The sequence below is a fragment of the Odocoileus virginianus genome, chromosome 6 (genome assembly GCF_023699985.2).
Source record: "Odocoileus virginianus isolate 20LAN1187 ecotype Illinois chromosome 6, Ovbor_1.2, whole genome shotgun sequence".
NCBI classification, from domain to species: domain Eukaryota; kingdom Metazoa; phylum Chordata; class Mammalia; order Artiodactyla; family Cervidae; genus Odocoileus; species Odocoileus virginianus.
Window position 1 is genome coordinate 3,579,845 of NC_069679.1, and position 13,648 is coordinate 3,593,492.

General features: G+C 42.4%; 1 protein-coding gene across 1 annotated transcript in view; it reads right to left on the minus strand.

The window, feature by feature from the left end:
• ARSB (arylsulfatase B) overlaps positions 1 to 3,734 on the minus strand; it is a 161,440-nt gene extending 157,706 nt beyond the window's left edge. The window contains exon 1 of the mRNA XM_070468597.1: positions 3,333 to 3,734. Within this exon, the coding sequence (XP_070324698.1) occupies positions 3,333 to 3,629 (297 nt within the window). The 5' untranslated portion in view covers positions 3,630 to 3,734. The remainder of the gene's footprint in view (positions 1 to 3,332) is intronic.
• Between the last annotated feature and the right edge of the window lie 9,914 nt (positions 3,735 to 13,648).

Below are 13,648 nucleotides of genomic sequence, written 5' to 3' on the forward strand. Positions count from 1 at the left end.
AGTCAGGTCAGATGGTCTGGTATTCCCATCTCCTTCAGAATTTTCCAGTTTATTGTGATCCACACAGTCAAAGGCTTTGGCATAGCCAATAAAGCAGAAATAGATGTTTTTCTGGAACTCTCTTGCTTTTTCAATGATCCAGTGAATGTTGGCAACTTGATCTCTGGTTCCTCTGCTTTTTCTAAAACCAGCTTGAACATCTGGAAGCTCACGGTTCACGTATTGCTGAAGCCTGGCTTGGAGAATTTTGAGCATTACATCACTAGCGTGTGAGATGAGTGCAATTGTGCGGTAGTTTGAGCATTCTTTGGCATTGCCTTTCTTTGGGATTGGAATGAAAAACTGACCTTTTCCAGTTCTGTGGCCACTGCTGAGTCTTCCAAATTTGCTGACATTGACTGCAGCACTTTCACAGCATCATCTTTCAGGATTTGAAATAGCTCAACTGGAATTCCATCACCTCCACTAGCCATGTTTGTAGTGATGCTTCCTAAGGCCCACTTGACTTCACATTCCAGGATGTCTGGCTCCAGGTGAGTGATCACACCATTGTGTTTTTCTGGGTCATGAAGATCTTTTTTGTACAGTTCTTCTGTGTATTCTTGCCGCCTGTTCTTCATATCTTCTGCTTCTGTTAGGTCCCTACCATTTCTGTCCTTTATTGAGCCCATCTTCACGTGAAATGTTTCTTTGGTATCTCTAATTTTCTTGAAGAGATCTCTAGTCTTTCCCATTCTGTTGTTTTCCTCTATTTCTTTGCACTGATCGCTGAGGAAGGCTTTCTTATCTCTCCAGGTGTTCTTTGGAACTCTGCATTCAGATGCTTATATCTTTCCTTTTCTCCTTTGTTTTTTGGTTTTCTTCTTTTCACAGCTATTTGTAAGGCCTCCTCAGACAGCCATTTTGCCTTTGTGCATTACTTTTTCTTGGGGATGGTCTTGATTTCTGTCTCCTGTACAATGTCACGAACCTCCATCCATAGTTCATCAGGCACTCTGTCTACTGGATCTATTCCCTTAAATCTATTTCTCACTTCCACTGTATAGTCATAAGAGATTTGATTTAGGCCATACCTGAATGGTTTAGTGGTTTTCCCCACTTTCTTCAATTTAAGTCTGAACTTGGCGATAATGAGTTCATGATCTGAGCCACAGTCAGCTCCCAGTCTTGTTTTTGCTGACTGTATAAAGCTTCTCCATCTTTGGCTAAAACCACCACAATACTGTAAAGTAAATTAGCCTCAAATTAAAATAAATAATTTTTTAAAAATAAGATGCTTACTAACCCAAGATAATTTCTAACTGAGTCTCTTGAAGTCAGAATAAAACAGGGAAGAAAAGTCAAGCAAAATATTTGGGGAGGCTAGTTGCTGCAGTGAGTGATCTCTAAAACTCTTTTGGAGTAAGCAGACTTTACCCTTCCTTCACTTCTTAACCTCAGGGTAGTCTAAACCCTGAAATTTGTCCCCCCCGCCCCCCACCAAAGATAAAATGTTACTAACTAATCAGGGAGAATGCTCAGGGGCAAAAGCAGTTGGTTTATGAACAAATTTTTCAAGTGTGGCATTTGCTTTCCTGTTCAAGACTGTTGGAAGGGAGGAAGTTGGAGAAATGAATGGCCCTCCCATTCTTCTGCAATTTTGAGTTCAGTTTTCTTCAGATCAAATGTAGAACCATCTGGGCAGACTTCGTCTTCCCTTCGCTCCCCTCTTCACTCAGATGCACTTTTACTCCTACAAAGGGTCCAGGGTGAGATATGCATTAGAGCGAGATTCCTGAGTCCACGTAGCAGCCAGTCAGAGCTGTGGAAAGTACTCAGGGCTGACGGTGAAGGGAACCATCCTTTACCTCCACTGCAAACCCTGAGTTGTGTTTCAGACTTATCTTTTCTGTTTCTAAAAGTCTCAGATCACTATGCAAATCTTTACTGCAAGTGAACCCTTCCCTTCCCTTGATCTCAGGACAGGAGGCTAGGGTTGATCTGAAAGGCTACGTGAACACAGATTTGGAAGGGCAAGGTTCAAGGGCACATCCCTGTGACTCACAGTAAGGGGCTGCTGAATAAATAGTGCACACGAACGGAGGTGTGCCTGTGTTCTCAAGCAGGACCTGTTTATCGTATTTACCATAATCACAAAACGTCAATCTTATTCAGGTTAAGAAAAAAATCCAATTCTAGAGGCCCAAGATGACTAGTGGATACAAGAAAGGCACAGAACCCCTTTTCACCACTTTCTAGCGATGTGATTCTGCCAACTAAGAATGGCACTTGCCATCTGCCTCTACAAGGGTTGGGTCACAAACCACTACAGCAGCTGACCTTCAGCACCCCCTGAAGGGAGTTCAGGGTTGAGATTAGGAATCAGGCACTGCCCTGGGAAAAATTTTCTCTGCTCTGGGGAAAACTGGCAGACCAGACCTTCAGAGAGTTAGATATTTTCAGGAGAAGATTTTATCAGCTCAAGTCTTACATCTCCTCATATCCAGAAAAGCACTAAAGTCGTTAATTCATGACTAGCAGCAAGGCTCTGCAAAAACGTGTGCTAGACTCCACACACGCCACCCCAGCCTTCACTAAAATCATGTGTAACCTGACCTTCCCCTACCTCTCTGGAGCAGAGTCTCAGAGGTACTCGAAATGCTGTCTGGGGCTCCCCTGGTGGCTCAGATGGCAAAGAATCTGCCTGCAGTGCAGGAGACCCGGTTTGATCCCTGGATGGGGAAAGTCATCAGCCCGAGAAATATCAATGTGGTTTTCATTCCAGGACTGCTGAGAACTTGGAAAAATTAAACCTTTGGTAGGGCAGTCCTAACGTAGGGCCGCTGGGTTCGCGCGGAAACAAAACCGGCCCCACTGCTCACTCTTCCTCCCTGTTAACGCGCCCCCCGCCCCCCACCCCGGCTTTCCCGGTTCCCCATCTCCCCCTGCTCCATTCCTGCAGGCCCCTCCCTTCTCTCTCCGTCCTCCCACTTTAAGGCCGCTAGGCGGGGTCCACTCGGGTCTCCTGACTACTGACTCGCAATGCCCCGCAGCTGGCACTGCCCAGAAGCCCCTTTCCGGGACCTTCCGAAAACCGAAGGCAGAAAACCCCGCGGGCGAGGTGGGGCGCGGAAGGACGCGGGTGGGGGTAGAGGCGGCGCCCTGGGGCCGGGCATGCGCAGACACCGCCGCGGGCTGCGGGCCTGGGAGGGGCGAGCGCGGCGCCGCGGGTGAGAGAGGCCGCCCCTTGGAGAGTCAGGCCGTGGAGGCAGCCGGCCGTTCGGGCTCGCTCGGGGTCCAGGGCCCACTTCTAAGCGGCTCGCGGGCCGGGCGGCCCCGGGGGCGCTGCGTACCTGGTAGCGGCCGGTGAGCAGCTGGCTCCGCGAGGGCGTGCACAGCGGCTGCGTGTAGTAGTTGTCCAGCAGCACCCCGCCAGCCGCCAGCGCGTCCAGGCGCGGCGTGCGGATGGCCGAGCCGTGGAAGCCCACGTCGTTCCAGCCCAGGTCGTCCGCCAGCACGAAGACGAGGTGGGGCGGCCGGCCGGCTGCGGCGCCCGAGCCCGGCGGCAGCGGCAGCAGCAGCAGCGGGAGGATGGCGGGGAGGAGCGGCCCGGGGCCTCGCGGCGGGCTCGCGGCGCCACGCGCGCCCATCCTGCGCCGCCCGCCGTGCCCGCGTTTGTGGCGGCGCCGCCGGCCCCAGGCACCGCTTATAGAAGCAGGAACTGGGCGGCCCGGGCCCGCCCCGCCCCGGCTCAGGACTTCACCCCCAGCTGGCCGCGGGCAGGGGAGACCCGCGCCCGCCGCCTCCGGCGCGGGCCGGTGGGGAGGAGTCAGCCTGGAAGAAGCCGGGCCGCGCCTGCTGCCGTGCTCCGCGGCGGCTCGCTGGGTGCTGGAAAGCAGCCACGACTTCTTATCTTTCCACGGAAGAACTGTGCCTCGTGGCACCCCTGAAAGAGGGCAGATCTGTTCTTTTTACTAATTCTTCACAGCTTACAAAAATGTTTCACATCCCTCATTTCTTCACATCTTGAAACAACCCTGGCTGCCAGGAATCACAATTACTGCCTACCCCTCCTCCCCCACTAAATAAGCAATAAACAAGCTTGTAGTTGGCTGAGCCTAACTCAAACTCAGTTCTGACTCCAGATCTTGAGCTATGATGTTTTAAAAGTCGTGACTCATTTCTAGCAGAATTATTTGACCAAAGAACCCGTCGTCGTGCAGGTGGGAGAATGATGAAGACACAAGAGGTCTGGATGTTTCCGATTCATTTAAGAATAGCGCATGCCTGTGAAGCCACTTCCTTCCCACCAGCAAAAATAAAAAGGTCAAATACACACTCCGACTGCACGGGGCCCTTTTACAGATGCAGTTGTACTGCCGCTGCGCCCTTTAACCTGTCCGGTTCATGCTCCCTTTAAGAGCTGTGCTTTGAACTTTAATCTCTCAGTGGTGTCCGGCTCTGTGCGACCCCACGGACTGCAGCCCACCAGCCTCCTCTGTCCATGGGATTCTCCATGCAAGAATACTGGAGTGGGTTGCTATGCCCTGATCCAGCGGATCTTCCCAACCCAGGGATGGAATCCAGGTCTCCCGCCTTGCAGGCAGATTGTCTGAGCCACCAGCTGGCTCCCCCACAATCAAGTAGTGAACCAAAGAAATAACATATCTAATTTGCCTTAAATAATCTGTGGACGGAAGGAAAAATTCCCTTAGCCACATGCTCATTGAATGGGGAAGTTAGCCTTATGACCAGTATATTCCCATTGCCATCAAGACTCAGCCTACTCTGTGTCTGGAGACAGACAAGAACTGTTAACAGTTGTAGAGGAAGACATTTTTGCACAGTATCCTTGCAGGTTATCTGCATCTGATTCCATGGGAATCATTTTACAACTTTATAGGTTGTAGGTAACCTATAGGTTGTAGATAACCAGCCAGCTATAGGCGATGAAAACTAATTGTGTGTGTTAGTTATTCAGTCCTGTCTGTTTCTTTGTGACTCCATAGCCTGCCAGGCTCCTCTGTCCATGGAATTTTTCAGGCAAGAATACTGAGAGTGGGTTGCCGTTTCCATCTCCAGAGGATCATCCAGACCCAGGGATTGAACCAGAGTCTCCTGCATTGCAGGGAGATTCTTTACCATCTGAGCCACCAGGTTTATACACATGCAAATGAATTCTATCCAGTGGAGTGGCACCCTCACCACCACCACTGTAGAAAAAGTTTTGCCTCCATTTGCTGCTGCTAAGTCACTTCAGTCGTGTCCGACTCTGTGCGACCCCATAGACGGCAACCCACCAGGCTCCCCCATCCCTGGGATTCTCCAGGCAAGAACACTGGAGTGGGTTGCCCTTTCCTTCTCCAATGAGTGAAAGTGAAAAGTGAAGTCGCTTAGTGTGTCCGACTCTTAGCGATCCCATGGACTGCAGCCTACCAGGCTCCTCCATCCACAGGATTTTCCAGGCAAGAGGACTGGAGTGGCTTGCCTCCATTTACACATGTCATATTCCTGATCTGTTCCTTGGATTGTCCTTTGAACTGCTATTAACACTTCACCAATTTTCTCATTAATGAGTTAAATAAGATCTTTAACATGTATTCATTTTTATATATGCATAAGGGTCATGATTTTATCTTTTTAAAAAAATAATTATACTTTAGCACATTTTAGACTATTTCCCTCTTCAGTTCAGTTCAGTCACTCAGTCGTGTCCAACTCTTTGCAACCCAATGAATCGCAGCACTCCAGGCCTCCCTGAACAACTCCTGAAGTTTACTCAAACTCATGTCCATCAAGTCGGTGATGCCATCCAGCCATCTCATCCTCTGTTGTCCCCTTCTCCTCCTGCCCCCAATCCCTCCCAGCATCAGGGTCTTTTCAATGAGTCAACTCTTTGCATCAGGTGGCCAAAGTACTGGAGTTTCAGCTCCAGCATCAGTCTTTCCAATGAATACCCAGGACTGATCTCCGTTAGGATGGACTGGTTGGATCTCCTTGCAGTCCAAGGGACTCTCAAGAGTCTTCTCCAACACCACAGTTCAAAAGCATCAATTTTTCAGCACTCAGCTTTCTTCACAGTCCAACTCTCACATCCATTCATGACCACTGGAAGAACCATAGCCTTGACTAGACGGACCTTTGTTGGCAAAGGAATGTCTCTTCTCTCTTACATACATAAAATACATAGAATTTTTTTTTTCTTTGCAGATGTAGATTAGTTTATGCTACATCCACTTTTCATCTCTGATGGAATGAAAAAAAAATTAATAGGAAAAAAATTTAATTTAGCATTAAAGTAATAAGAATAATTTTTAAATATTAAAATTTTTATTTCACTGATAAATTATTTTAGATAAAATTCTTTGCCATGGATATTTTAATGCTTAAAAAACAATGCAAATTTCTATTGATTTTCCTGGTTTCTACTCACAGGGCATAAAGTAATAATATCGATGACATTTTCTTTTTTCTACACGAAATGATTGACTAAGAAGTATAAGAGTTGCAAAAAATGCATTTTTCTTTACACCAAAGATAATAATTTTGAAGAGTTCTTTGAGTCTCGCTATGTAAAGGCTTGACAATTTCATTTAAAGACCCTGTAAGAGAACTTAAAGGGCTGAGAATTTTCCACAGTGGCCTTGCATATCCCTCTCCCCATAACTGTTCCTGCCTACCCTACCTGATAGAAATCAAACTGCCCAAACAGTGGCTGCTAATCTGCAGAACAATTCCTCCTTTGACCAACTGCTCTAGAAACTACTAAACTTGCACTGAGCCTTCCCATGTCCTGATGGGAACAAGCTTATATTAATAGTGCTCTGGAAATGTGTACCTGAGTTAATGAAAAAGAGTTAATTCTATTTTTCATCTGTATATTGAATACCTGTGATGTACAGTACTGGCTAGTTATTATAAATTTTCTTAGTTGGAGTTAGTCTGTTGTTTCCTAATGATTAGACTCAGGTTATGGGTTTGTGCAGAAATATTGTAAAAAATGATGTTGCATTCTTGATGCTTCTTACTAAGAAGCACATACTGAGTTGCTTTATTATTTGAGAACTTTGTTAAGGTGGCCATTTCTTCACTGTAAAGTTACTATTTTCCCCTTTGTAATTAGTAGTTATTTGGGGGGAAATACTTTGAGAATATGTATATATTCTGTCATTCCTAAAACATTTGCTTATTAGTTTTAGCACCCCCGATGCTTCTTACGTCAGTCAACATTAGGATGGTTGCCTATTGGTGATTTCCTAATTCCGTCATTCTTTCTATAATCACCAGTTGTCTTTCTACTATAAGGAAGAATTTTATGTTCTTCCCCATTTATTTATTTATATCACTATGAACTCATCGATTCTTATTTTAGTCAGTATGCTATAACACTTTAATTATTTCAGTGCTCAGATGTCCTCTGATTTGGCCAGTGGGTATCCCTTCAGTTTGGCTCCAGTGTCCTTTCAGCATGCTTCTTTAATCCTTGAGTAATCCCTTACTTCTTACAAGATATTCTAGATTTATCTTATATTCTTCCTTCCCCAACCCTGGAGGCATCCACTTCTCCAAGGAACCCTGATGCCTTTTAGTGGAGGGTGGCTTCTCGAAGGGTTTCCCTGATGGTTCAGCAAGTTAAGAATCACCTTCAACGCAGAGTCACGGGCAGGAAACATGGGAAATGTGGTTTTGATCCCTGGGTCAGGAAGATCCCCTGGGAAAGGCAAATAGCAACCCACTCCAGTATTCCTACCTGAAAAAAAAATCCCAAGATTTGTGCTGTAGGTGTACTCATTGTTACCAGGCTGTCTCTGCTTGTAGGATCTCTCACTAAAGATAGAAGCCAGATATATGTGTACACGTATACACATACCTTAAGTATGAGTTCATAGTGAGTATCTCCATTTCTATTTTCCCCTTTTCCATATGTATATGGGTTGTATTAATTTTCACTATCACCAGTCATTAAAAAAAATACTATACTATACTTTTAATTTTTGCCAATAAGAAAAATGGTACCTCAGTATAGTTTGTGTTTATTTTTGTATTTCTCTTATTATGAGTAAGGTTAAAAATCTTTTCTTATGTTGAAGGGACATTATTACATTATTTTTGTGAACAGTCCATGTCAGTTTCAATTAGGTTTTTGGTCATTTCCCCATCATTTTAAAGAGTTCTTTATATATTAGATATATTACCTCTTTGCCATTTCCTTCTCCAGGGGATCTTCCCGACCCAGGGATCAAACCCAAGTCTCCTGCACCACAGGCAGTCTCTCTACCCTCTGAGCCACCAGGGAAGCCCCCATTTATGTATTTACATACATGCATTATATAGATACATATGTATAAATATAAAACCATGAGTTCAAGTGAATACCTCCAATTCTATTTCCCCTTTTCTGTATGTATACGGGTTGTATTAATTTTCACTATCACTAGTCATTAAAAAAATACTGTACTTTTAATTTTTGCCAATCTGATAAGAAAAATGGTACCTCAGTATAGTTTGTGTTTATTTTTTATTTGTCTTATTATGAGTAAGGTTAAAAATCTTTTCTTATGTTGAAGGGACATTATTATTTTTTGAACTGTCCATGTCAGTTTCAATTGGGTTTTTGGTCATTTCCCTGTGATTTTAGAGTTCTTTATTAGATATATTACCTCTTTGTGATTGACACCACAAATATTTTCTCCCAGTTTGTCCACTGTCAAATATTTTGCTATAGCATTTTTTTGACATGCCAACGTTATTTTTATGCAGACAAATTTATCAATATTTTCCTGTTGTATTGCATCTGGATTTGAGTCATAGTTAGATTTTCCTTACACTAATGTTAAAGTCAAATGCACTCATATTTTTGTCTAGTACTTGTATTCAGTTTTACATTTAGATCCCTGATCCATTGGCATTTATATTTATGTATGATGTGAAATAGGGATCTAATTTTATCTTTTTCCAAATGGTTACTCAGTTTTCCCGCCACTGTTCATAAAAAGAACAGAGAAGTCCACCGTTGTTCCAGTGATATGAGATGCAAACTTTATTACATGCTTGATTTCCACATGGGCTTCCCTGATAGCTCAGTTGGTAAAGAATCTGCCTGCAATGCAGGAGACCCTGGTTTGATTCCTGAGTCGGGAAGATCTGCTGGAGAAAGGATAGGCTACCCCGTCCAGTCTTCTTGGGCTTCCCTTGTGGATCAGCTGGTAAAGAGTCCGCCTTATGTGTGGGTCTGTTTCTGGGCTTTCTATTCCACTGTCCTATCTGTTGACTTATGAACTCAATACCACATGAATTCAGCTATAGAGGCTTTACAATATGTTTTAATGAGTGATGGGGACAGTGACTCCTTAGGGCTTTTAGTTTTTAATATTTTTCTGACTATTCCTGCATGTTTTATATAAACTTTAATATCAACCTGTTGGTATTTTATTGGAATTGCATTAAATTTATAAATTAAGGACAGCTTAAATCTTTATATGAAATTGCCTATCTAAAATAAAAGGTTATCTTTCATTTATTAAGGTCTACATTTGTGTCTTTTAGAAGTGTTTTAAAATTTTCCTCATATTGACTTTGTACTTTCCTTTTTAAATTCATGCCTAAGTATTTTATCTTCTCTGTTGCTACTGAAATGGGGCTTTCTTTAACTTTTCCTCTATCTTTTAACTGGTTATTATTTGTGGATATGAAGGCTATTGACTTCTATATGGTAATTTATATTCTGCCAAGTAAATATTTTATTGTTTGAGTTAATCTAATCATTGATTTTTTTAGGGTTTCCCCACTACATAAACACATAAAATAATATAGATAAAAAATCATTCCAATCAGTTTGAAAATGCAAAAATTGGGACTGAAAGAAAGGCAGCTCCCAACTCACAAATAGGTATTAAAGTTAATTGTTTGGTAGATGAAGTGCTTGGAACTTGGGGTATATTTTTTACATAGAAAAGATATTAGAGACACCTGATTTACATTCTAACCCACACAAAACCTATTTAGCCCATACTTTAAAATCTTTTAATGCCTAAAGTCAGTAAGAAAAAGATCAACATCCACTTTTAAATAGGCAAAATATAGGAACCTAATAGTTTACAAAAAGGAAATGTAAGTGGGTATTAAATATATGAATATATGTTTAACCTCACTCAAAGGAGAAATACGAATTGAAATTTCAATAGTATACCACTGATACTAGTGAGAACTTAACTATTTGGGGTAAAACAGGCCCTCATATATGAATCACAGAAGTGAAATTTGGCATAACCCCTATAGGGAACAATTTTGCATATCTATCAAAAGTACATACACTTTAATCCAGCAATCCCAGTTGTAGGAATTTATCCTCCAGATGTACTCTATGTGAGAAATATCATATGCATCAAGATATTCATTTTAGCCTTATTTTTATCCAGTTCAGTTCAGTCGCTCAGTCTGACCCTGCGACCCCATGAATCGCAGCACACCAGGCTTCCCTGTCCATCACCAACTCCCGGAGTTTACTCAAACTCATGCCCATCAAGTCGGTGATGCCATCCAGCCATCTCATCCTCTGTCTCCCCCTTCTCCTCCTGCCCCCAATCCCTCCCAGCATCAGGGTCTTTTCCAATGAGTCAACTCTTCGCATGAGGCGGCCAAAGTACTGGAGTTTCAGCTTCAGCATCAGTCCTTCCAATGAACACCCAGGAGTGATCTTTAGGATGGACCTCCTTGCAGTCCAAGGGACTCTCAGGAGTCTTCTCCAACACCAGAGTTCAAAAGCATCAATTTTTCGGTGCTCAGCTTTCTTCACATTCCAACTCTCACATCCATACATGACCACTGGAAAAACCATAACCTTGACCAGACGGACCTTTGTTGGCAAAGTAATGTCTCTGCTTTTTAATATGCTATCTAGGTTATTTTTATTCAAAATATGCTATCTAGGTTATTTTTATTAGAAAAAGGTAAATAGCTAGGCCTGGTCAAAATAATTATGAGACACTAAGCTATCATTTAAAGGGATGATATGGAATAATCTCCAAGATATACTGTAATTTTTTTTAAGTTTGGCAAAGAACATTATGCTTGGTATGTTTTAATTTGCTTAAAATTACATGTATGGTTGGATAGCATCACCAATTCAATGGACATGAAATTAGGCAAACTCTGGGAGATGGTGAGGGACCCAGAAGCCTGGCATGCTGCAGTCCATTTGGTCTCGAAAAGTCGGACATGACTCCGCAACTGAACAACAACAAAATTACGTGTATAAATGTGTGTACACACACACACACATATACTCATATGTTGAAAGAGATTAATGCTTACCTACTTACAGGGGATCTCAGAAAGGATATAGAAGAAATGATAACATTGGTTGTCTCCTGATAGGCGGTTGACCCTGGAGAGGGAGAGGAGGAAAACTAACTTTCACAATATACCCTTGACATCTACATTTTAAACTCTGAGCACATATTATCTATTCCTAATAATGTTATTACTAATAATTTGGTAGTAACATAATTTATATTTAAACAAAAATTAAAATGCATTTTAAGTTAGGACAGAATGCCAAGAATAAATATGCCCCATGACCAGGGCTGTAAAGCCCACAGACCATGCACTGAGAAAATCACGTAGATGCTTTTGCTGTGCTTCTTTATTTCTATGGTTTGCAGAGTCTTGGGTCCTTGTCATGGTTCCAATGGGCTAAAAGCTATGCTCAGAAGTCATGAAGTCTCTGTTCAATGCTTATCTCAACCTGTTTGGTTTCAGTGCATCTGGATATGATAAATATCGCATCCAAAGGCTGACAGCTTTAAACATATTTCTCTAACGGTTTAACCAATGGGTAGAGATAAGAATGGCAAGAGGCCTTTCTTCAGAGAGAAAAACTGAAGTTTACTAACCAAGTGTGGTAAATTGTGGTTGGCGTTACTCATTGCCCCATTACTACCTTGAATAGTTCAGAAGGAGATAGACTTGAACATCAGAAAGAATAGACAAACTTTGTCATTTTAGGTGTTTAGCTATTAAACTATTTTCAAAATATATTTAGTTTTGAAAATTGACTTGGGATGGGGTTTGTTTCTACCATATCTAAGTGAGGGGGTCAAGTGAAGTGAAAGTCTCTCAGTCATGTCTGACTTTTTGTGACCCTAGGGACTCCATGGAATTCTCCAGGCCAGAATACTGGAGTGGGTAGCCTTTTCCTTCTCCAGGGGATCTTCCCAACCCAGGGATCGAACCCAGGTCTCCTGCATTGCAAGTGGATTCTTTACCAGCTGAGCCCCAAGGGAAGCAGAGGGGGTCAGAGTCTTCTTAAAGGCCTATAAGGTCATATTTTAAACTTGGAGATGAGTTTAAGTTGCCAGTAGTAACATGCATCAGTTATATGCATTAACTTCTATCAGTGCTAACCACTGTCAAGGCATTAAGAATCATCAAGCTTACAAGCATGTAGGAAGGTAATTCTCTCTAAGAAGTATCTTCCATTTACTGTTGATTTTGTTTTGAGTGTTAGTGTAAGTATGTGTACTGAGAAGAAGAGGATCCGTTTTTAAAAAAAGAAGAGATATTTCATTTATCTCTGAAAATTCTCCCAGTGTCTGAAATTGAGAATCTGATTAAAAACTGCTATGGCCAACTCAAATTGACTCCTTTGACTTCCTTATCCTGCTTGTTGCTTATCACCTCCTCAAAACCAACTAGATGAGAGTAGAGAATGGAAAATAGTACCATTCATATAAAAAGATTTTGACATAGCATTTTTTGTGTGCTTAAGACAGTGCACAGAAGTGTACATAGGTCAATGAATTCTTACAAAGTGGACAGCCTCAAGTAACCACCTCTCTGGTCAAGAAACAGGATGTTACCGGCATGGATATATCTTTTCTATAGTTCCAGCTCCCACTAATAGCTCCAACCTCTGTGAGCCATAGTGTCAGCTTGGCAGCTGGCATCTCTCACTGGTGTTCCATGTTAAGTTCCCTCCTTTGGACTACCTGGCAAGATAATCACATTGTGAGGCCACATGGAGACAGGTGCCTTGCCAGCCCAAGGTGTTGCCATCAGCCTTAGATAGGTGCCAGTCATGAGAGAAGAAGCCAGCCTGGATGACCATTTTTTAGTGATTCTCTCCCTCTTTTACATTATACAATTATTTTTAGTAATAATAATGAAATGAATAGTGAAAGTGAAGTTGCTCAGTCGTGTCCAACCCTTTGTGACTCCATGGACTGTAGCCCACCAGGCTCCTCCGTCCATGGGATTTTCCAGACAAGAATACTGGAGTAGGTTGCCATTTACTTCTCCAGGAGATCTTCCCAACCCAGGGATTGAACCCAGGTCTCCTGCATTGTAGGCAGACGCTTTACTGTCTGAGCCACCAGGGAAATCCCATACAATTATTTTTAGTAATAAAGATGAAATGAATAATAACTACCAGGAAAAAAATACAAAGGATAAAAAATTCTATTGAACTTTGAATATATAGTCAGGCCAGTAATAAGAAAAATAGAAATAAATGTTATAGTATAAAAAAGAAATTAATATTTTTAAACTACATTAGTTTTGAAAAAGGAGAATATTTATACTCACAAATTGGTCTGCTACTTGCGAATAATAAACCTTTTCTTTTTTAAGCTTTGTAGTGATTTCACTGAATTTTTTCTTCTTCACATAT